The sequence below is a fragment of the Triticum urartu genome, chromosome 2A (assembly GCF_056163025.1).
Source record: "Triticum urartu cultivar PI428250 chromosome 2A, HENAU_Tu73, whole genome shotgun sequence".
Classification (NCBI taxonomy): Eukaryota; Viridiplantae; Streptophyta; class Magnoliopsida; order Poales; family Poaceae; genus Triticum; species Triticum urartu.
Genome location: NC_141874.1, coordinates 323,298,316 through 323,321,418, shown reverse-complemented (window position 1 = coordinate 323,321,418; position 23,103 = coordinate 323,298,316). Strand labels below are relative to the sequence as shown.

General features: G+C 45.6%; 1 protein-coding gene across 1 annotated transcript; it reads right to left on the bottom strand.

Moving 5' to 3' along the window:
• Nucleotides 1-10,786: 10,786 nt before the first annotated feature.
• Nucleotides 10,787-11,599, bottom strand: LOC147984979 (uncharacterized). Its single transcript, XM_087541348.1, has one exon. The coding sequence runs from the start codon at nt 11,597-11,599 to the stop codon at nt 10,787-10,789; it is 813 nt and encodes a 270-aa protein (XP_087397474.1).
• Nucleotides 11,600-23,103: the final 11,504 nt, after the last annotated feature.

The following is a 23,103-nucleotide window of genomic DNA, read 5'->3' as shown; positions in this document are numbered from 1 at the left end:
AGCATGAACCACCGCTACTAATTCCAGATCATGAGGGAATAATTTCCCTCGTGGGGTCATAGTTGTCGTGATGCATAGGCTACTACCTTGCCGTCTTGCATAAGTACGCATCCAAGTCCTTGTCTGGAGGCGTCATAGTACACATCAAAAGTGCGGTAGATATCTGGAAGGGTTAACACTGGTGTGGTCGTCAGCCTTATCTTTAGCTCATTAAAACTTTTCTCATAGTCCTTAGTCCATTCAAACTTCTTATCCTTTTTGAGTAGCTCTGTCATGGGTTTAGCAATCTTGGAAAACCCTTCAATGAAACGTCAGTAATACCCGGCTAATCCAAGAAAACTCCGGTTCTGTGATACGGTTGTGGGTGGCAACAAGTCGAGCACATCCTTTACTTTTCTTGGGTCCACAGCTATGCCTTCGGCGGATAGCACATGTCCAAGGAATCCAAACTGTTTGAGCCAAAATTCGCATTTACTGAATTTGGCGTATAGCTGATGGTCGCAAAGTCGTTGTAACACTTCTCAGAGTTGTTCCTTGTGATCTTCTTCACTCCTCGAGTAAATAAGTATGTCATCGATGAAGACTACCACAAACTTATCCAGGAAGTCCATGAATACCTTGTTCATCATATGCATGAAGAAAGCAGGGGCATTGGTGAGACCAAAGGACATAACTATATATTCATAAAGACTGTACGGAGTGGTAAAGGCAGTCTTAAGAATATCCTCCTTTTTAATCTTGAGCTGATGATATACAGTCCGTAAATCAACCTTGGAGAATACTTTGGCCCCACTGAGTTGATAAAACAAGTCATTTGTCCTTGGCAGCGGATATTTATTTTTGATGGTGACATCGTTCAACTGACGGCAATCCACACACATGCGGAGGCAGCCATCCTTTTTGTCCATGAAGATAGCAGGTGATCCCCATGGTGAAGAGCTGGGACAGATATATCCTTTCTAGAGCATTTCATCAAGCTGTTTCTTTAGCTCCACTAATTCTGATGAGGGCATCCGGTACTACTTGTTGTATAACAGTGCGGTTCCGGGCACAAGATCTATTCCAAACTCAAGCTCTTGATCTGGTGGCATGCCTGGCAGCTCTTCTGGAAATACATCAGGAAACTCATTGACCACAGGAATTAATTCCAATTCAGCCATAGTGGTGAAGGCCATTTCTTTCTTGGGTATGCTTCTGCTAGCATAGAATTTGGTAGTCTGCCCCTTTTGACTGGTCAAAGTGACTTCTCGAGTCATTCAATTTATGCATACTTGGTATTGAGTCAGCCAATTCATACCCAAGATAACGTCTAGTTTAGTAGACTCAATAATTATCAAAGAAGTTGAAAAGCAGATGCCGTTGACATTGATTTCGATGTTACGGCAGACTAGATTGCTCTTGATTAAGGATCCCGGGTTTATACCAGCATATTCTTGCCCAAAAGCGAACAAGGAAATTTGTTTTGGGCAACAAAACTCCGAGAGATAAAAGAGTGGGAAGCCCAGAGTCAAATAAAATTATTGCATGCATGTTGTTAACAGGAAACATACCAATGAAGACTTCGGGGTTTTCTTGGGCTTCATCTGCGGAGAGGTGATGAACGTGCCCAGTGATGTGGTGCTGGTCCAGGCATGATTCCATAAAGTTGACTTGTGGCTTGAATAGAGCATTCGCCTTGCTGTTCTTGGGACACTGTCTGGCATAATGTCCGGTTTGCCCACAACTAAAGCAAGCATTGATGCGCTGGCACTCCTCGTGCACGAGGTTGGGCACGACATTCTTGACTTGGGTGGTGGTCTTGTTAACATTTTGTTGCTAATTGGGCTTGTATTCCACCTGAGTCTGCTGCCAGGTACGAGCGCTTTGCACGGGTTGCCCATCCTTCTTTGGCTCAAACTTGCGCTTGTGGTCGTTATTGACAGGCCTGTTGTCTAACACGAGCTTGTGCTCCCTTTCCGCAATGAAAGCTTTGTTCACCAGAGTTTGAAAATCTGGGAAATCAAACATGCTGAGAGTACACCAGAGTTGCGGGTTTAATCCACCAAGAAATCTTTCAATCTTTCTTTATTCAGTGGCCACGTCATGAAGGGAGTAACGTGACAAATTATTGAATTTTTGCAAATATTCACCCACTGATTGATTTCCTTGGATGAGCGCGAGAAATCCTTGCTGCCTAGTCTTCATAATTCCAATAGGGATATGATATTTCCGGAACTGATTCGTGAATTTTGACCAGGTGATTTCCTAATCAGCAGGCCACATGGCTTTTCTATTTTCCCACCATATGGCAGCAGCGCCTTCAAGATAATGAGTTGCAAATGGAACTTTATCACCTTCTTCAGTATGAGCAATCTCATGTTTCCTCTCAATGGTTCGCAACCAATCGTCTGCTTCCAAGGGGTCAATAACCTGACTGAAACTGGGAGGCTTGGTCCTTTGAAAATCTGACAGCTTTTTGTGATGACCGTTCTGATTCCCATTCTGCCCAACCATAGCTTGCACACTTTTCAAAATTTCAATCAGATCATTATTCCGTCTTTCATCAAACATACGTAGCAGTTGCTCGGTGGAGGGTGGATTTGGCGGTGGAGGCGGTGGTGGAACGTACGGTTCGGGGGAGTGTCCTGCATGACGTGCGGAACGACGAACAGGAGTACCCTCGCGAACGTTTCTACTGCTTCCTCCCCGCGGCATCCTATTGTGATTTTTTCCAAGACAACACAATCGAGATCAGAAGCATTCAAAATAAATTGGGGAAAGGCCAGCAACAAAAGCCCGAGAAAAACCAAAATGACGAATAAAACACGGCGAAAGATATAGAGTTCCAACATAATTATACATAGATTCATACATGAAAGATACATAACATGCCAGGTTCAACTACCCTCATACATGAAACGAAACCTCATGACTCGTACAACTACACTCGTACATCATCCAGACGACTGCAAATACTCAGAAGCTCTACAGCTCTGCTGGGGCTGCGGGGTCCTCTCCTGACTCGGATCCTGAACTGACGTGGTTAACTGAGACCTCCGGGTTAAAGGTAACACGGCGACGTTGCCTCGAGGGCTCTCCCTCAGGGGCAGGTGCAGGGTGAAGCTTCGGGGCTAAAGGAGTAGTGAGAAGTGAAACCCACTGAGCAGGAGCACTGAGAGGATTCATGGTCAAGGCGCCCGATCTACTAGGAGGAGTAACCGATGAAACAGGGGAATTAGAACTGACTAGAATATAAGGAGTAAATCCCAGGGAGGATGGAGTAGTGGCAGATCTAGTAGAGACTAGAGCAGATGCTAAAGTAGTACGGGCACGAGTCAGCTCTCGAGCCAGCTCTTGGATCATAAGATAGCTAGCGGTGATGTAACGAGCAAGATGGCTAGCAACACTATCGGACTCCGGATCAACGATAGGGAAGCGGACACGACCATTGTCGTGTAGAGAAGGATAGTAGTAGAAACCTGCGTGATACTCATACACTGAGTCAGCTAGACACTCCCGGTACACACGATAAACTAGATTGTCACCGAGGGGGTACAACCAACGCCACACATTACGAAGAAGATGCGGCGACGTGTACGACATCAGCTTCAACTGGCACGGATATGGCACCAGAGCCATCTACACTCACAACCATTAGTAGGTTAGCATAAAAATAAGACAAGTATATGCAATACAACAACCAACTACCAATGCTACCGGCACTCAACATAAACTCGTATCTCCCATCAAATCAACATGTCGTAGTCTAGCGTGGCCTATAGTCCGCGCGGCTCAGATACCAAGTGTTGTGGGAGCCCGGCTCAGAGCAACCAGTTTACCATGCATTGCCAGCCCAGAGACCATGTCTTCTGGCAACACACAACATCTTGGTAAAGAAAACAACCGCTTTATTGATGCTAGCGGATCAAAGGTTACATTACAACAGGTAGCGAGGTCAAGCGGCACACACGGTGCAGCTGAACAATATGTACATTATTTAGTGAACATAAAGGCCTCGATCATAACAACTATGCGGCAGCGGAACAACGTCGTAGCGGAAGCTCCATAGCACAGGGACACCGATGTGGACGCAATCTAGACTCGGAGAGAATTCCTCTCCAACAAGGCTTTTCCTAAAAGCTGGCATGACACGCCAGGTCAGTACATTGAATGTACTTGCAAGCTCGCAACAGACACAAACATAATGACAAACAATATCATGATATTTAACCAATTATTAATAATACAACAATATATTCAACATGCTGTGATCATATCCTTGTGATGGAAAATTCCTCTTACCAATGGTGATCCCTTCTTGGATCACCACCGTACCAACCTCAAAATCTTAACCAAGAATATCTCGTGATCCTTCCTGCGATCACAACCTCGACCCATACTAGGTCTAAAACAATGATCCTTCCGGCGATCACAACCACGACCAACACTTAGTCCTGTCCAACCCGATGGCCTTCCCGCCATCATCAATAGTGCAGAGTTCATAACTTAGTGTGCAAGTTTTATTAAATGTTGACCGATGGTGTGACCTACTTCCGAGCGTGTCCGTAACCGTGGACTCGGCTATCGATAGATTAATACACTCTGCAGAGGTAGCGCACTATACCGACACCATGAATCCCATGGCCTCGTACTCCCATTCGGGTGGACCAACGACATTCCAACAAAACCACTCCATTGCCATGGCACTCTCTCGGCCACTCCGACCAACTCCCAACTGGGCTAGTCCTGGGTGGCCCCGTGTCTACCAAAGGCACAATGACCACCGTCGTGGCCAAAACGTCCCTCACGAGGACCGGTACCAAAAATCTCAACAACGAGCACACAAGGTTAAGTCTGCTTACCGGGCTAGGGTACCGCACGCCCATAACCTTCCCTAGCTGGAGGCACTGACCAGAGCCATGACAACGGACCGAATAAAGGCCTTCCCATACAGGAAAATGTGGTTGCACTCGGAAAAACTCGATTCAGTGGCACCATGACCCGGTCAACTATATTTTCAAGTTGTATTATTACCAGGTTCAACTTAAATTGAAACTAACCGGTGTCATAGTATGCCATGAAGTGCAACTATAACGTATGCATCACATATTAATGGAAAAGACTGAGTCAACTATATCCACACCCATTATAACCAATAACAATTCTTGACACTCCTTTGGTCAAGATTAAACCTCACATTAAACAGAATATTTTCTAACAAGTTTTATAATTGTTCTCATGCAAGAAAAATAACTTCAATTAATTACTTATATCCATAACCATATTACTTCTACCATAGCAAAAATTAATTCAAGTCTCTTTATCAACTTAGTTAGCTCTAAACTTTCTTTAACACAAGCATGTTAACTTGAACAAGCACTTAACAGAATATGAATAACACAACAATGATCAATATGCATGGATTAAATCATTCATTCAAGTTGGAAAATCACAAATATTGCAGTGGCACCATGAAAATGTTGATGTGGCTTGCCTTAGTGCAGATGAGGTTCACAAACCTCATGGTGATCCTCGAGACAAGCTTCACTGCTCTGAAAACAATTACAAACACAAAAGGAAATCATCAAGAACCCTTCTGAAAATCACCATAAAATCTAGACAGCATGGGAAAATCCCATTTTTGGTAAGCTGCTAGATTCCTTTGCAAAGAACAAAATGCAAAAAGAATCTATTCATTTGGACTTATGGTTGAAAAGTTATAGTTGTTTGAAGCTCTCTGGATATATATAAATTTGAATTTAAATAAACAGACTGGAGGGGGGGTGACGTCGAAGGCGTAAAGCCTCGGGGTGCCACCACTCATACCGCTTCACGCGTGTACTCAGTGCCTGACTAGCGGGCCCTGCTAGTCAGATGAGGGGAGAGGGGAAATGAGACAGGGGGTGGCGCGGCTTCGCCGGAGCAAACGTCGGCAACGGGGGCTCGTTGGCCAAAATGAGAGGGAGGGATCGAGCGAGGAGACTGAGGCGCACCTACACGTGCCCGTAGAGTAGCTAGGGGTGGTCGGACAGCGTCGAAATCTTCCTCTCTAGCGGAGACAGGAAGCCGAGCTCGCCGAAGATGAAGACGACGGCGAGCAGAGGCGACTCAAGGGGCTCCGACCGGGCGGAACGGCACCACCGCAGAGTGGCGGAGGCCCTGGAAGGGTTGCCCAGGCTTAGGAGGGGCCAGAGCTACGGGGACGACCCGAGGGGATCGCCGGCGAGCTTGAGCTCGGGGACGACAGCCCGCGCCCTGCCCGGCCGGTCTACGGTCTTCTACTAGGTTGTGGAGTGTGTCGGAGTGGTGGATGATGCTCGAGGAGGCCAGGGGAGGGCTCTATTCATAGCCAAGCGTCGAGTGGGGTTCGGGCTCCACCGGTGGACACCTGGACATGGCGCCCGGCAATGAGCAGCGTTAGTGAGAGAGGGAGAAGGAGACGGAGCTCACGCGGGGACTGTGGGGGAAGGGGGATGAGCACAGGGGCACTGGGGTGATGACGAGCATAGTGCGCACCGCACTGTTTCGTTGGCCGGACCGTGCCAGTGCTCGCTGCGGCGAGCTCCGGCATCAGTGAGTGCCAGGGGAGAGTTAATGGGGCTAAGACGAAGATGGTGGCGAGGTTTGGCACTCTAAGGCAGGCGGGGAAGCGAGCACGCGATCAATAGAGGCTCGGGCGCGTCGCAGAGCACGTCGGCCGCATGCCAGCTTGCCTGCACGAACGCGGCCACCGCGTGAACTCTGACCTCATGCCGACCTAAGCCCAAACATCATGTCTGGCATGTTGTTCGTGGTAGTTTTGAATGTTACCATGCTTTGCTTTGTATCCAGACGCAGTAGAAAAGATTTCACAAGCCTAGTAAGTTTCTGATCTGTAACTTTGAGAGCTTACTATGGTCAAATGGTTGGGAGTTGGGAGCTGAGTTTTTGAGGGTAGCAATCATCTACTAAGGTGATGATGCACAAGAAAAATCAGCCCCAAAGGAGCAAGTGAAATGGTAGTTGATGTAGAAACTACCATTTCTGTCCAGAACAAAAAATAGTTTCTGTAGAAAAAATATTCCAAAAATTCATGCAATATTTTTGCTCAGGAAGGTTCCCTAGGGTTCCAAGAATATTTGTGAATTTTCTCAGATTTTTTTGGGCAAGAAAAATTGGGGTTGCTTTGGAGCACATTGAGCTAGCTAGGGTTTAAGAGAGGGAAATGAATATTTTTCATTAAGGAAAAATATTCCAAATATTATTTTGAGATGAACCAGAGGGGAATGATGGTTAGAGAGGGAAATGGGACACTTGGGTGAAAGCCAAGGGGTACCCAAGTGTTTAAGTCCATATTAAAGGATTCAAAAACTCCAAATTTCAAAATCAATCCACTGAAAATCAGGCAAATAATGGAGGGAAAAAACCAGGCTGTCACAAACCTCCCCCACTTAGAATGAATATCGTCCTTGAGATTCGGTTGCTTGGGAAAACCATTCTGGATAATGTGTCTTGAGAAACTATTCATGTTCCCACGTGGATTCTGACTCTGTGTGATGCTCCCACTGAACCTTGTAGAACTTTCTTACTTTGCTGCGAGTGACCCTTTCCATCTGATCCAAAATTTTAACCGGCCTCTCTTCGTATGTTAAGTCCTTTGCCAACTCTACCTCAGTCATAGCAGTCTTTTTCTCAGGCGGAGATATGCATCGCCTCAACTGTGAAACGTGAAACACGCTGTGCATGTCCGACAATTCAGGGGGTAGTTCCAACTGATATGCAACAATACCCACTCGTGACATAACTGGAAATGGACCAATAAATCTGGGTGCCAACTTTCCACGAGTCTGAAATCTCTTGACTCCTTTCATAGGAGTGACTCGGAGGTATACATGTTCTCTGGGTTCAAAACTGATCTGTCGGTGCTTTGCATCATAGTAACTCTTCTGTCAGGATTTGGCCAATTGTAATCTGTCTCAGATTTCCTTAACTTGTTTCTCAGCTTCCATCATGAGATCTGTTCCGAAGATACTGCTATATCCGATTTGAGACCAATTTAATGGAGTGCGGCACTTACAGCCATACAAAGCCTCATATGGTGACATTTTTAGGCTCGTCTAGAAGCTGTTGTTATAAGAGAACTCGGTATATGGCAGACAATCTTCCCATTTAGATCCTTGGGCCAAAGCACAGGCTCACAACATATCTTCGAGTATTTGGTTCACCCGCTCTGTTTGTCCATCGGTCTGGGGATGATAAGCGGTATTGTATTTCAGTGCTGTCCCCAAGGCTTGATGGAGACATGACCAAAAAACGGAGGTAAAAAGTGAACCTCGGTCAGAAGTGATGGTTCGGGGTACTCCATGCAGACTGACTATCCTGGATACATACAGCTGTGCAAGTTGATCTGCTGGATATGTGGTTCTAATCGGGATAAAGTGAGCAACCTTGGTTAAGGTGTCCACTATGACCCAGATTGCATCATTGCCTCGCGGGGGCTTGGGCAGTCGTGTGATAAAGTCCATGCAAACATCATCCTATTTCCATTGTGAGACTGGCAGGGGTTGGAGAAGTCTGGCTGGCTTCTGATCGTCTGCCTTTACCTTCTTGCATATGTCGCAACAGGCTACAAAATAAGCAATGTCTTTCTTCATCCCATCCCACCAAAATACTTGTCGCAGACCTTCATTCGTTTTCGTACCTCTAGGGTGAATAGAATACGAAGATTCATGTGCTTCTGACAGGATTTTCTGCTTTATATCCGCCTGATTTGGTACACAAATTCTTCCCTGAAATCGGAGAGTACCGAATTGATCCTTTGAGAAATTTGAAGTCTATCCTGCTACCATATTTTTGGCACGTTTCTGCAGAATGGTGTCATCTGGCTGTGCCTTGCGGATCTCTTTCTCAAGGGTGGGGGCGACTTCCAAAATATTAGCAAGGCCAGCATCAACTATGACCAGGTTGAGCTGAGCAATCTCCTGTTGAAGTTCAGGAGGCAAGGATTCCAATATGACATTCAGGCTAACAGGCTTTCGACTGAGTGCATCGACGACCACGTTGGCCTTACCCGGGTGGTAATTTATTCCAAGATCATAATCCTTGACTAACTCAAGCCACCTTCGTCGACTGAGATTTAAATCTGGCTGAGTAAATATATACTTGAGACTTTTGTGATCGGTAAAAATTTGGCATCTCTTCCCGATGAGATAGTGTCTCCAAACTTTTAGAGCATGAACCACCGCTGCTAATTCCAGATCATGAGTGTGATAATTTCCCTCATGGGGCCGTAGCTGTCGCGATGCATAGGCTACTACCTTGCTGTCTTGCATAAGTACGCATCCAAGTCCTTGTCTGGAGGCGTCGCAGTACACATCAAAACTGCGGTAGATATCTGGAAGGGTTAACACTGGTGCGATCATCAGCCGTATCTTTAGCTCATTAAAACTTTTCTCACAATCCTCAGTCCATTCAAACTTCTTATCCTTTTTGAGCAGCTCCGTCATGGGTTTAGCAATCTTGGAAAACCCTTAAATGAAATGACGGTAATACCCGGCTAATCCAAGAAAACTACGGATATGTGATACGGTTGTGGGTGGCAACACATCAAGCACATCCTTTACTTTGCTTGGGTCCACAGCTATACCTTCGGTGGATAGCACATGTCAACGAATCCAACCTGCTTGAGCCAAAATTCGCATTTACTGAATTTGGCGTATAGCTGATGGTCGCAGAGTCATTGTAACACTGCTCGGCGGTGTTCCTTTTGATCTTCTTCACTCCTCGAGTAAATAAGTATGTCATCGATGAATACTACCACGAACTTATCGAGGAAGTCCGTGAATACCTTGTTCATCATATGCATGAAGAAAGCAGGGGCGTTGGTGAGACCAAAGGACATAATTGTATATTCATAAAGACCGTATCGAGTGGTAAAGGCGGTCTTAGGAATATCCTCATTTTTAATCTTGAGCTGATAATATACAGTCCGTAAATCAACCTTGGAGAATACTTTGGCCCCACTGAGTTGATAAAACAAGTCATCAGTCCTTGGCTACACATGCGGAGGCTGCCATCCTTTTTGTCCACGAAGATAGCAGGTGATCCCCATGGTGAAGAGCTGGGACGGAGATATCCTTTCTGGAGCATTTCATCAAGCTGTTTCCTTAGCTCCACTAATTTTGATGAGGGCATCCGGTAATACTTTTTGTATAACGGTGCGGTTCCGGGCACAAGATCTATTTCGAACTCAAGCTCTTGATCTGGTGGCATGCTTGGCAGCTCTACTGGAAATACATCAGGAAACTCACTGACCACAGGAATTAATTCCAATTCAGCCACAGCGGTGAAGGCCATTTCTTTCTTGGGTAAGCTTCTGCGAGCATAGAATTTGGTAGTCTGCCCCTTTTGACTGGTCAAGGTGACTTCCCGAGTCGTGCAATTTATGCATACTTGGTATTGAGTCAGCCAATTCATACCCAAGATAACGTCCAGTTTAGTAGACTCAATAATTATCAAAGAAGTTGAAAAGCATACTTCATTGACATTGATTTCCAGATTATGGCAGACCAGATTGCTCTTGATTAAGGATCCCGGGGTTTGTACCAGCATATTCTTGCCCAAAAGCGAACAAGGAAGTTTGTTTTGGGCAACAAAACTCCGAGAGATAAAAGAGTGGGAAGCTCTAGAGTCAAATAAAATTTTTGCAGGTATGTTGTTAACAGGAAACATACCAATGACGACTTCGGGGTTTTCTTAGGCTTCATTTGCGGAGAGGTGATGAACGTGCCTAGTGATGTGGTGCTGGTCCGGGCATGATTCCATAAAGTTAACTTGTGGCCTGAATGGCATAATGTCCGGTTTGCCCACAACTGAAGCAAGCATTGACGCGTTGGCGCTCCTCATGCACGGGGTTGGGCACAACATTCTTGACTTGGGTGGTGGTCTTGTTAACATCTTGTTGCCAATTGGGCTTGTATTCCACCTGAGTCTGCTCCCAGGTACGCGCCTTTTGCATGGGTTTCCCATCCGTCTTTGTCTCAAACTTGGGCTTGTGGTCGTTATTGACGTGCCTATTGTCTGACACGAGCTTGTGCTCCCTTTCCACAATGTAAGCTTTGTTCACCAGAGTTTGAAAATCTGGGAAATCAAACATGCTGAGAGTACACCGGAGTTGCGGGTTTAATCCACCAAGAAATCTGTCAATCTTTCTTTCTTTAGTGGCCACGTCATGAAGGGAGTAACGTGACAAATTATTGAGTTTTTGCAAATATTCACCCACAGACTGATTTCCTTGGATGAGGGCGAGAAATTCTTGCTGCCTAGTGTTTATAATTCCAGTAGGGATATGATATTTCCGGAACTGATCCGTGAATTTCGACCAGGTGATTTCCTCATCAGCAGGCAACATGGCTTTTATATTTCCCCACCATATGGCAGCAGCGCCTTCAAGATAATGAGTTGCAAATGGAACTTTATCACCTTCTTCAGTACGAGCAATCTCATGTTTCCTCTCAATGGTTCGCAACCAATCGTCTGCTTCCAAGGGGTCAATAACCTGACTGAAACTGGGAGGCTTGGTCCTTCGAAAATCTGACAGCTTTTTGTGATGACCGTTCTGATTCCCATTCTGCCCAACCATAGCTTGCACACTTTTTAAAATTTCATTCAGATCATTACTCCGCCTTTCCTCAAACATATGTAGCAGTTGCTCGGTGGAGGGCGGATTTGGCGGTGGAGGCGGTGATGGAACGTACGACTCGGGGGAGTGTCCTGGCTGTCGTGCGGAACGACGAATAGGAGTAACCTAGCGAACGTTTCTACTGCTTCCTCCCCGCGGCATCCTATTGTGATTTTTTCCAAGACAACACAACCGAGATCAGAAGCATTCAAAATAAATTGGGGAAAGGCCAGCAACAAAAGCCCGAGAAAAACCGAAATGATGAATAAAACACGGTGAAAGAAATAGAGTTCCAACATAATTATACATAGACTCATACATGAAAGATACATAACATGCTAGGTTCAACTACCCTCATACATGAAACGAAACATCATGACTCGTAAGACTACACTTGTACATCATCCAGACGACTGCAAATACTTAGAAGCTCTACTGCTCTGCTGGGGCTGCGGGGTCCTCTCCTGACTCGGATCCTGAACTGACTTGGTTAACTAAGACCTCCGAGTTAAAGGTAACACAGCGACGTTGCCTCGAGGGCTCTCCCTCAGGGGCAGGTGCAGGGTGAAGCATCGGGGCTACAGGAGTAGTGAGAAGTGAAACCCACTCAGTAGGAGCACTGAGAGGATTCACGGTCGAGGTGCCTGAGCTACTCGGAGGAGTAACCGGTGAAGCAGGGGAACTAGAACTGAATGGAATATAATGAGTAAATCCCAGGGAGGATGGAGTAGTGGCAGATCTAGTAGAGACTAGAGTAGATGCTAAAGCAGTACAGGCATGAGTCAGCTCTCGAGCTAGCTCGTGGATAATAAGATAGCTAGCGGTGATGTAATGAGCAAGATGGCTAGCAACACTATCGGACTCCGGATCAATGATAGGGAAGCAGACACAACCATTGTCGTGCAGAGAAGGATAGTAGTAGAAACCTGCATGATACTCACACACTGAGCTAGCTAGACGCTCCCAGTACACATGATAAATTGGATCGTCACCGAGTGGGTACAGCCGACGCCACACGTTACGAAGAAGATGCAGCGACGTTTACGGCATCAGCTGCAACTGGCACGAATACAACACCGGAGCCATCTACACTCACAACAATTAGTAGGTTAGCATAAAAATAAGACAAGTATATGCAATGCAACAACCAGCTACCAATGCTACCGGCACTCAAAGTAAACTCGTATCTACCGTCAAGTAAACACGTCGTAGTCTAGCATGGCCTACAGTCAGCGCAGCTCTGATACCAATCGATGTGGCAGCCCGGCTTAGAACAACCGGTTTACCATGCATTGCCAGCCCAGAGACCATGTATTCTGGCAACACACAACATCTTGGTACAGAACACAACCGCTTTATTGATGCTAGCGGATCAAAGTTTACATTACAACATGTAGCGAGGCCAAGCGGCACACACGGTACGGCTGAACAATATGTACATTATTTAGTGAACATAAAGGCCTCGATCATAACAACTACGCAACAGCGGAACAACATCGTAGCAGAAGCTCCATAGCACAGGGACACCGATGTGGACACAATCTAGACTCCGACAGCATTCCTCTCCAATAAGGCTTTTCCTGAAAGCTAGCATGAGACGCCAGGTCAGTACATTGAATGTACTTGCAATCTCACAATAGACATAGACATAATGACAAACAATATCATGATATTTAACCAATTATTAATAATGCAACAATATATTCAACATGCTGTGATCATATCCTTGTGAGGAAAAATTCCTCTTACCAACGGTGATCACTTCTTCAATCACCACCGTACCAACCTCAAAATCTTAACCAAGAATATCTTGTGATCCTTCCGGCGATCACAACCTTGACCCATACTAGGTCTAAAACAATGATCCTTCCGGCGATCACAACCACGACCAACACTTGGTCCTGTCCAACCTGATGGCCTTCCCACCATCATCAACAGTGCAGAGTTCATAACTTAGTGCGCATGTTTTATTAAATGTTGACCCATGGTGTGACCTACTTTCGAGCGTGTCTATAACCGTGGACTCGGCTATCGATAGACTAATACACTCAGAGGTAGCGCAATATAGCCACACCACGGAACCCATGGCCTCGTACTCCCATTCAGGTGGACCAACTGCATTCCGATGAAATAACTCCATTGCCATGGCACTCTCTCGGCCACTCCGACCCACTCCCAACTGGGCTAGTCCCGGGTGGCCCCGTGTCTACCAAAGACACAACGACCACCGTCGTGGCCAAAACGTCCCTCACGGGGACCGGTACCAAAAATCTCAACAACGGGCACACAAGGTTATGTCTGCTTATCGGGCCAGGGAACTGCACGCCCATAACCTTCCCTTGTTGGGTCACCGACCAGAGGCATGACAACAGACCGAATAAAGGCCTTCCCATACAGGCAAATGTGGTTGCACTCGGAAAAACTCGATTCAGTGGCACCATGACCCGGTCAACGATATATTCAAGTTGTATTATTATCAGGTTCAACTTAAATTGAAACTAACCGGTGTCATAGTATGCCATGAAGTGCAACAATAACATATGCATCACATATTAACGGAAAAGACTGAGTCAACTATATCCACACTAAGCATAACCATCAACAACTGTTGACACTCCTCTTGTCATGATTAAACCTCACATTAAACAGAATCTTTTCTAATAAGTTTTATCATTTTTCTCATGGAAGAAAAATAAATTCAATTAATTACTTATATCCATAACCATATTACTTCTACCATAGCAAAAATTAATTCTAGTCTCTTTATGAACGTAGTTAGCTCTAAACTTTCTGTAACACAAGCATATTAACTTGAACAAGCACTTAACAGAATAAGAATAACACAACAATGATCTATATGCATGGATTAAATCATTCATTCAAGTAGGAAAATCACAAATATTGCAGTGGCACCATGAAAATGTTGATGTGGTTTGCCTTAGTGCAGATGAGGTTCACAAACCTCCTAGTGATCCTCAAGACAAGCTTCACTGCTTTGAAAACAATTACAAACACAAAAAGAAATCATCAAGAACCCTTCTGAAAATCACCATAATTTCTAGACAGTAGGGAAAAATCCCATTTTTGGTGAGCTGCTAGATTTCTTTGCAAAGAACACAATGCAAAAAGAATCAATTCATTTGAACTTTTGGTTGAAAAGTTATAGCTGTTTGAAGCTCTCTGGATAAATATGAATTTGAATTTAAATAAACAGACTGGAGGGGGGTGACGTCGAAGGCGTAAAGCCTCTGGGCGCCACGTCGCGTGCCGCTTCGCGCGCATACTGAGTGGCTGACGCACGCTAGTCAGATGAGGGAGAGAGGGGAAATGACACAGGGGGTGGCGCGGCTTTGTCGGAGCAAACGCCAGCGACGAGGGCTCCTTGGCCAAAACGAGAGGGAGGGATCGAGAGAGGAGACTAAGGTGCACCTCCTCGTACCCGTAGAGTAGCTAGGGGTGGTCAGACGGTGTCGGAATCTTCCTCTCTAGCAGAGACAGGAAGTAGAGCTCACCTGAGACGAAGACGACGGTGAGCAGAGGCGACTCCAGGGGCTCCAACCGGGCGGAACGGCACCACCGCAGAGTGGCGGAGGCCCTGGAAGGGTTGCCCAGGCCTAGGAGGGGCTGGAGCTACGGGGACGACCCGAGGAGATCGCCAGCGAGCTCAATCTCGAGGACGGCGGCCCGAGGCCTGCCTGGCCGGGTTACGTTCCTCTACTAGGTTGTGGAGTGTGTGGGAGTGGTGGATGATGCTCTAGGAGGCTGGGGGAGGGCTCTATTTATAGGCTAGCGTCAAGGGGGGTTTGGGCTCCGCTGATGGACACCTGGACACGGTGCCCGGCGTCGAGCGGCGTCAGTGAGAGAGGGAGAAGGAGACGGAGCTCACGCGGGGACTGTGGGCGTACGGGGACGAGCATAGGGGCATTGGGGTGACGACGAGCACAATGCGCACTGCACTGTTTTGTTGGCCGGACCGCACCCGTGCTCGCTGCGGCGAGCTCCGGCGTCGGCGAGTGCCGGGGGAGAGTTAATGGGGCTAAGATGAAGATGGTGGCGTGGTTTGGCATGCTTAGGCAGGCGGGGAAGCGAGCACGTGATCAACGGAGGCTCGGGCGCATCGCAGTGCGCGTCGGCCGCATGCCAGCACGCCTGGACGAATGCGGTCACCGCATGAACTCCGACCTCATGCCGACCTAAGCCCAAACTTCATGTCTGGCATGTTGTTTATGGTAGTTTTGAATGTTACCACGCTTTGGTTTGGATCCAGACGTAGTAGAAAAGATTTCACAAGCCAAGTAAGTTTCTGATCTATAACTTTGAGAGCTTACTCTGGTCAAATGGTTGGGAGTTCGGAGCTGAGATTTGGAGGGTAGCAATCATCTACTAAGGTGATGACGCACAAGAAAAATCAGTCCCAAAGGAGCAAGTAAAATGGTAGTTGCTGTAGAAACTACCTTTTCTGTCCAGAACAGAAAATATTTTCTATAGCAAACATATTCCAAAAAGTCATGCAATATTTTTGCTCAGGAAGGTGCCCTAGGGTTCCAAGAATATTTGTGAATTTTCTCAGATTTTTGTGGGCAAGAAAAATTGGGGTTGCTTTGGAGCACATTGATCTAGCTAGGGTTTAAGAGAGGGAAATGAATATTTTTCATCAAGGAAAAATATTCCAAATATTATTTTGAGATGAACCAGAGGGGAATGATGGTTAGAGAGGGAAATGGGACACTTGGGTGAAAGCCAAGGGGTACCCAAGTGTTTAAGTCCATATGAAAGGATTCAAAAACTCCAAATTTCAAAATCAATCCACTGAAAATCAGGCAAATAAAGGAGGGCAAAAACCAGGTTGTCACGCATATGGGGGAATCTAGACGCATATGGTGGGATCGACGTGTACTCTGGTATCTTCCCTGCTTCTTCATTAAACTAGGATTGAATCGGTTTCTGGTTTTCCCGTGAGTCGGGCTGAACGATGTGGGTTATCCACGTAATGATCTGTGTGCTGCCGTTCACGGGGAGGTAACTGCCATTTTACTCACCCCACTACCGCTGTCGTTTCTTCCATGTATGCCGCATGCATTGCATAGGGTTGGTGGCGGAGGCACGGGGCGCGGGAATGTGTGCATGACAAAAAGCTCGACACCGTTGATAGGAGAAGGAGGGCGGTCGGCGATTCCGGATGTTTCCAAAGATGCGGACAGACCGGATTGGTCAATCATGGCGGTTGCCACGGGGTAGTGGGGAGCCAACCCCCTACCATGCTTCGCTATAAAAGGGAGTGGAGAGTCAGGGGAAAGGACTCACCCACGCATCTCCTTCTTCTTGTGCACACCATCACCGTCAGCCAGGCACTGGTGGCACCATCATCTGCACCTGGTCTTCTCCTCGGTAGAGCGATTTGTCAGGGGGTTGGGTGAGGATGCCGCCGCCTTCTCCAGCTAGACTCCGCCAGGCTTCTGCGTGGACTCCGGCTTCGTCTTCCCTGCCGGTGTCTCTCCTTCCGCTGGTCCTAGCGGTGGTGACTAGGGCATTGCCTGGCCGCTCCTTCTGCCCTTCCGCTTCATCCTCGCCCTCCCGATTTTGTCAGGCTGCGTCCCGCGGGCCCTGACGGTGTCAGGCTGGGTTTCTGCCCAGGAACTCATTTTTCCCTCTTCATCTCCCACTCCAGCTCCTACGAGGAGAGGGACAAGAAACGCATCACGGCACACTTATCTTTTTTAGTTTAAAAGATGTAGGCATCTACCAAACTTTAGTCCAAATTATGTAATCTTCCATCCATATTTGTACCAAGTACGGTCTGTACCTATTTATCTGCGTATTAATGAAAAAAGATGTGCTTGCCAGGCGTTGTGCATGTATCACTGTAAGTGCATCTAGTGCCCCTTAGTGATTTTGGTGTATTGAAGACTTATAGGTTAAGGGACTAGTGTTTTTTTAGTGTACACAAATTCCATAAGTCTATGAGGAGTTTGATAATTAAAGTCAAAGTCGACCCTAAAAATGAATGTCCTCAGTTGAAGACTTTGGTTTTCTTGAAGACTTTGAAAGTGAGGAAATTGGTGTAACCTTGAAGACTTTGATATTGATGCGAGGATTATGAAGTGTGAAGACTTTTGTTTTCGTAGTTTCATTTTCTTTTTCTTGAGTCATAGGAATCACTGTACTGTTAAAGGGGGTCGAGGTAAAACTAAGGAAAACTTTCAAAGTGATGCTCGTCTCAAAATCCTACACCTACTACAAAAAAATACACTTCCGTGATGATACGTGTTTGTCACAGTAGGTCGCGTTTTTTGTCATGCATGTACATCCATGACAAATTTATGATAGAATCAAGATAGTCATAAATGTGCTGTTGTAGAAGTGTACCATGACATTACCAAAATTATCATCACGGAAGTGTCCACTTCCATGCCGTTAAATCGCGCGTCACAGAAGTGCTTCCATCAAGGGTGACCGACACGTGGCATCCACCGTAACGGAATGCCGTTAAGCTATCGGGTCGGGTTTTGGACCCAATAACCCGTTAATAGCCCCGACCAATGGGGATTTTCCACGTGTAAAATCATAATTGGCTGGAGGAAACACGTGTCGGCTCATCGTCGAGACAGATGTCATCCACTCATTGGACAGAAGGCGCCTATGATACGTTGACATGTGGCACGGCCCAACAAAGGCCCATTCCTGTGAAAAGGCCAGCCCGTTTGACTTGGTCAAAAGGTGGCGGGTCGGCCCATGGAAAGCCTGTTAACGACATGTTCGCATATAGCCCATTTACAGCCCGCTAACCCAAGGCCCATTACGCCCTATCCGAATTAGGCCCAGTAGCGTCATCTGGGCCATCCAATATGATTCCAGCCCGTTTTCACTTCCGGCCCATGTATGGCCCATGACGTCTTTTGGCCCATATGAGGTCCTATGTAACTCATGGCCTATTAACGGCCCGTGGTGAAACTGGCCCGTAATGAACAGTGTATCACTTTACACCCATTAACGGCTCGTGGTGAAACTGGCCCGTAATGAACAGCGTATCACTTTATACCCATTAACGGCCCGTTATTCCATTGGGCCGTCTCCAGCCCATGTTATGTTTCGGCCTTCTCAGAGCCCATTTATTCTTGGGCTCATTTCCCGCATTTGTTTACTTACGGCCCGTTACTGTCACTTTCTGCTTGTGGGCCAAATTCAGCCCATGGTTACAGTCGGCCCGTTTGTGGTCCGTTAATACGTTGGGCCATTTTCATAGCGTCATCAAATACGGCCTATTGACGATGGCCCATTATGGTCGGCCCATGAATGGACGATTCCAACTCTAGACTGCTTACGTCCAGAATGCGGTCTGTTTGGCCCATGTTTGGCCAATCGATCATACGGCCCATATAAGGCCCATTGATGATACGTCCCGTAGAAGGCCCATTGATGATACGACCCGTAGAAGGCCCATTGTTTCTACGGCCCATAGAAGGCCCACTGTTTCTACGGCTTGTAGAAGGCCCATTGTTTCTACGGCCCATAAAAGGCCCACTGTTTCTACGGCCCGTAGGAGGCCCAGTGTCACTACAGTAAATATTAGCCCATGGTTATTGTGGCCTAGTTTTAATACATAGGTTATTGCAGCCACTAGCAAACTGCAGAAAAAGAACTGCACTGACTACAAGCAAACAAATAAACAAGACAACAAGGAAATAAATAAGGAAGCAACTTACACTAGGCTATCATGGCTATTACACATATTACATCCACTTGGCATCAAAGTTCGCCACCAGTGCAAATATAGGGAACACAGCAGCATATAAACACCACAGCAAAACAAGTCCAGAACTAAAACCACTTCAGAAGAGCTCAAGAAACAATATCCTGGGTACCCATAATGCTGGCAAGATGCTTAGCAAGCTTATTAAGTTTCTCTTGTTTGGCGTTTAAGTCCTCCAGCGCTTGCTGTTGCACTAGAAAGTGTGCATCTGAATTCTGCAGGGACTTCCTCAGTCCTTCGGCTTCCTGTCGCATAACATATGATCGATGTCTTTCAACTTGAAATTGAGACTCAAGAAGCCGAACTGATTCATGCAATGAGTTCGAAGAGCTGGTGCCAGGAGTGGTAGCCAGTAACTCGAACACTACATCAAGACAGGACTTTGGGGTTGTCTCAGTGTCTTCAATATAGTTTTTATCAGCTTTCTTGGAGACCAACAGGGATGTCTCACTATCTTGAACCTTATATTTATTACTTCCTTTACCATTGCATAACAGGGTACTCTTCTCCAATATTTTATCTGCGTTGTAAAAGAGAAACAAACACATCTCAGGTATACAATGTAGTATATGAAACTCATTTTGGTAAACCAGTTCAGTAGTAAGGTGGACAGGATAACAGCATGAAACAAACATATATCTATGTAGTATGGTCACCGTATGGTCTATATCATTCTAGTTTATGTTTCCAAATCAAGATAGATATAGTTCGAATCATATCTATTTAAGACAAATCAGCACAGAAAGAATATAAGTGTGGGAAACTACACAGCAATAACAACACTTGTAATGTGCATGGCATGAGAACATAACTGTTTATTCAATTGAAACTGAAATCAACGTAGAGCAAGTTACAATAGCAAACAGCCAAACACGTTGAAGAAACAGGTTTAAAACATACCTGTTGCGCCATTGGAGTTTCAATTGCATCCTTCAAATTTGAAATTAGTTGGTATCAGTAAATACAGTGATGCAAGAGCAAAGTAGTATGAACCATAGCTACGGAACCTGACCTGAGAACAATTCTTCTTCTACTTTAAGCGTTGACTTCGGGTTCAGAGTGGTGGTCCTCGTGATTTGGGCAATGCTGTTGCCTTACTAACTACTCGTGTTTGGGTGCTTTGTGGTGGAGACGGTGATGTGTCAACGGGAACTGGTTGTCTATCTGTTGGGGTTGGGGTTAGAAGGGGTGTAGCTGGTTGTCTGTCCAACTGGGTAGGGGTACAATATGCATGAGTGTGGGTTCTGTGTGGTGGGGCTGGTTCTTGGGCAAGTACAACCGTGGTTCTATCTGCATCGACAGGTAGCACGATCTTTTCTGAAGACCGTGTTTTTACTCCCACAGATACTGCCATCACTCCCTCCAATTGAAATGGTTGATAAACAAGAAAAGTAATTGAATGTACAGACATTGTAAGATAGACAGATGCAATGGATAGTAGGGAAGAAAACATGGCATGAAATAATTCACATTTATGTTGTCTAAGCAAACAGAATAGCAGGACATAATTTCATATATATGATGGCTAATTAAACAGGTAGCATGACACAATTTCACATGTATGATGGCTAACTAAACAGGATAGAATGACATACTTCAAAATATGATGACTATGTAAACAGGATGACATAATATAACTATACGATGTGTCTATTAAAGTGGTTGGCATGCCATAAATCACAAACATGTCGTCGATGGAAACATGATGGCATGATATAATTCACGGATAGAATGGCATAATTTAAATATGATGACTATGTAAACAGGATGAGATGATATAACTATATTATGTCTTTATAAAATGGGTTGGCATGCCATAATTCAGATACATGTTGTCTATGTAAACATCATGGCATGACATAATTCAAATATATGATTTATATAATAAGGAAGTGAGCAGAGGGAAATCGCATATATGATGTGTCAACTAAGGAGATGGCATTCAATATTGTGTATATGATGTAAAAACTAAGCATTGCAATACAACATATGCATTATATGAGTAATATAACCCTGCCAAGTTTGAGCATACACCTCAGGGGGATAATAGGACTGGTCATCTACCTCTGAATCCTCCTCTGAAGAGCTATCTGTAACCAGCAAGATATCTGCTTCAGCAGGTAGCATTGTCTGCTCTGAAGACCTTGTTTTCACTCCAGATTTCTCCATCACCAATTCAAATGGCTGATGCACAGGAAGAACAGCATGGCATGATATAATTCACATATATGACGCTTGCCTAAACAGCATGGCATTGCATAATTCACATACATAATGCCTTGCAACAAGATAACATTGCATAATTCACATATATAATGTCTTGCAACAAGATGGCATTGCATAATTCACATATATGGTAATTAGACACTAAATAGGTGGCATTCACACAAAGCATGTCTAAAATAAGCAAATGACATAGCAATGCAAGATACCATACGCACGATATGAGCAACATAACCCTGCCAAGTTAGGGCATGCACCTCGGGGGGGGGGGGAATATGGCTGGTCATCTGTCTCTGAATCCTCCTCTGAGGAGCTATTTGTAACCAGCAAGACATGCACTTCGTCAGATAGCATTATCTGCTCTGAAGACCTTGTTTCCACTCCAGATTTTTCCATGACCGTGACAAATGGCTGATGCACATGAAGAGTAATTGAATGTACTAAAATTGTTGACAAATTTAACACGTAATAAAAAAATGATGGCATGATATAATTCACATATAAGATGATTGGCTAACTAGGGTGGCATTGCAAAATTCACATATATGATGCCCGGCTAGACAAGATGGCATTGCATGATTCAGATATACGATAAAGAAACTAAACAGATGGCATTGACACAAAGCATGTCTAAACTAAGCAGATGCCATCTTTAATGTATACAGTAAGCAAAAGGCACCATATGCATGATATTACCAACATCAGCATGCCAAGTTAGAGCGAAGACCTCATGGGGTAAATAGGAGTGGTCTTGTCCTTCTGAATCCCCCTCATAACAGTTATCTTCCTCTTGATTACGATCCGAAATGGGTGGAGGGGGGCTGCCTTTGCGCCCACCATGGAACGACGTCTGCATGAAATTTTATTGCCATGCAAGGCTCATCTCTTTTGCTCTACATGATCAGTTCCATTGTGTATAATAACTGGCATGCATAGGAATAAAACATAGTGAGATTATGTAAGGAGTGCATGCACAAATACAGAGTGATGGTAGCAAACTGTGGATAGACCCAAAACCAATGATAGCAGGCAGATAATAGCTTTAGTTAAAAAATACAGATAATGGCTCCTTTAATGTTTGTTTGCACCCAACATGAAACTCATAGTAGACACCGGAGATTAACTAGACAGTAGACATATAGTACTGATTGCTGCCCTAATATGTACCCCACAACCATTTAAAAACTCACGTTTCAGCATTAGTTTCGACCTGACTCGGAGTCTAATAGGTGAACACGACGATAATGTAGCATGTCATCATATTAAGCGACGCATAACGTAAGCAGACACGGAAGAGTGCGACCTCTCTTGCGGATCCGTGTAGTCCTCAAGGTCATCTGCTCAGTTGATGATGGTAATGCAGTTGCCGTGTCTGCCGGCGGCGGGGAAGAAGATCCGAGGCGGCGAAAGACAGTCTGGAGAGCGGATCCCTGCTGTGGTGAACCCTTCCGTCGTTGGAGCAGCTGAGTTGGGGTGGAACGCAGCGCCGCAG

Coding starts and splice junctions, on each gene's coding strand:
- LOC147984979 (XM_087541348.1), bottom strand. CDS start 11,599: ATGGTTGGGCAGAATGGGAATCAGAACGGTCATCACAAAAAGCTGTCA.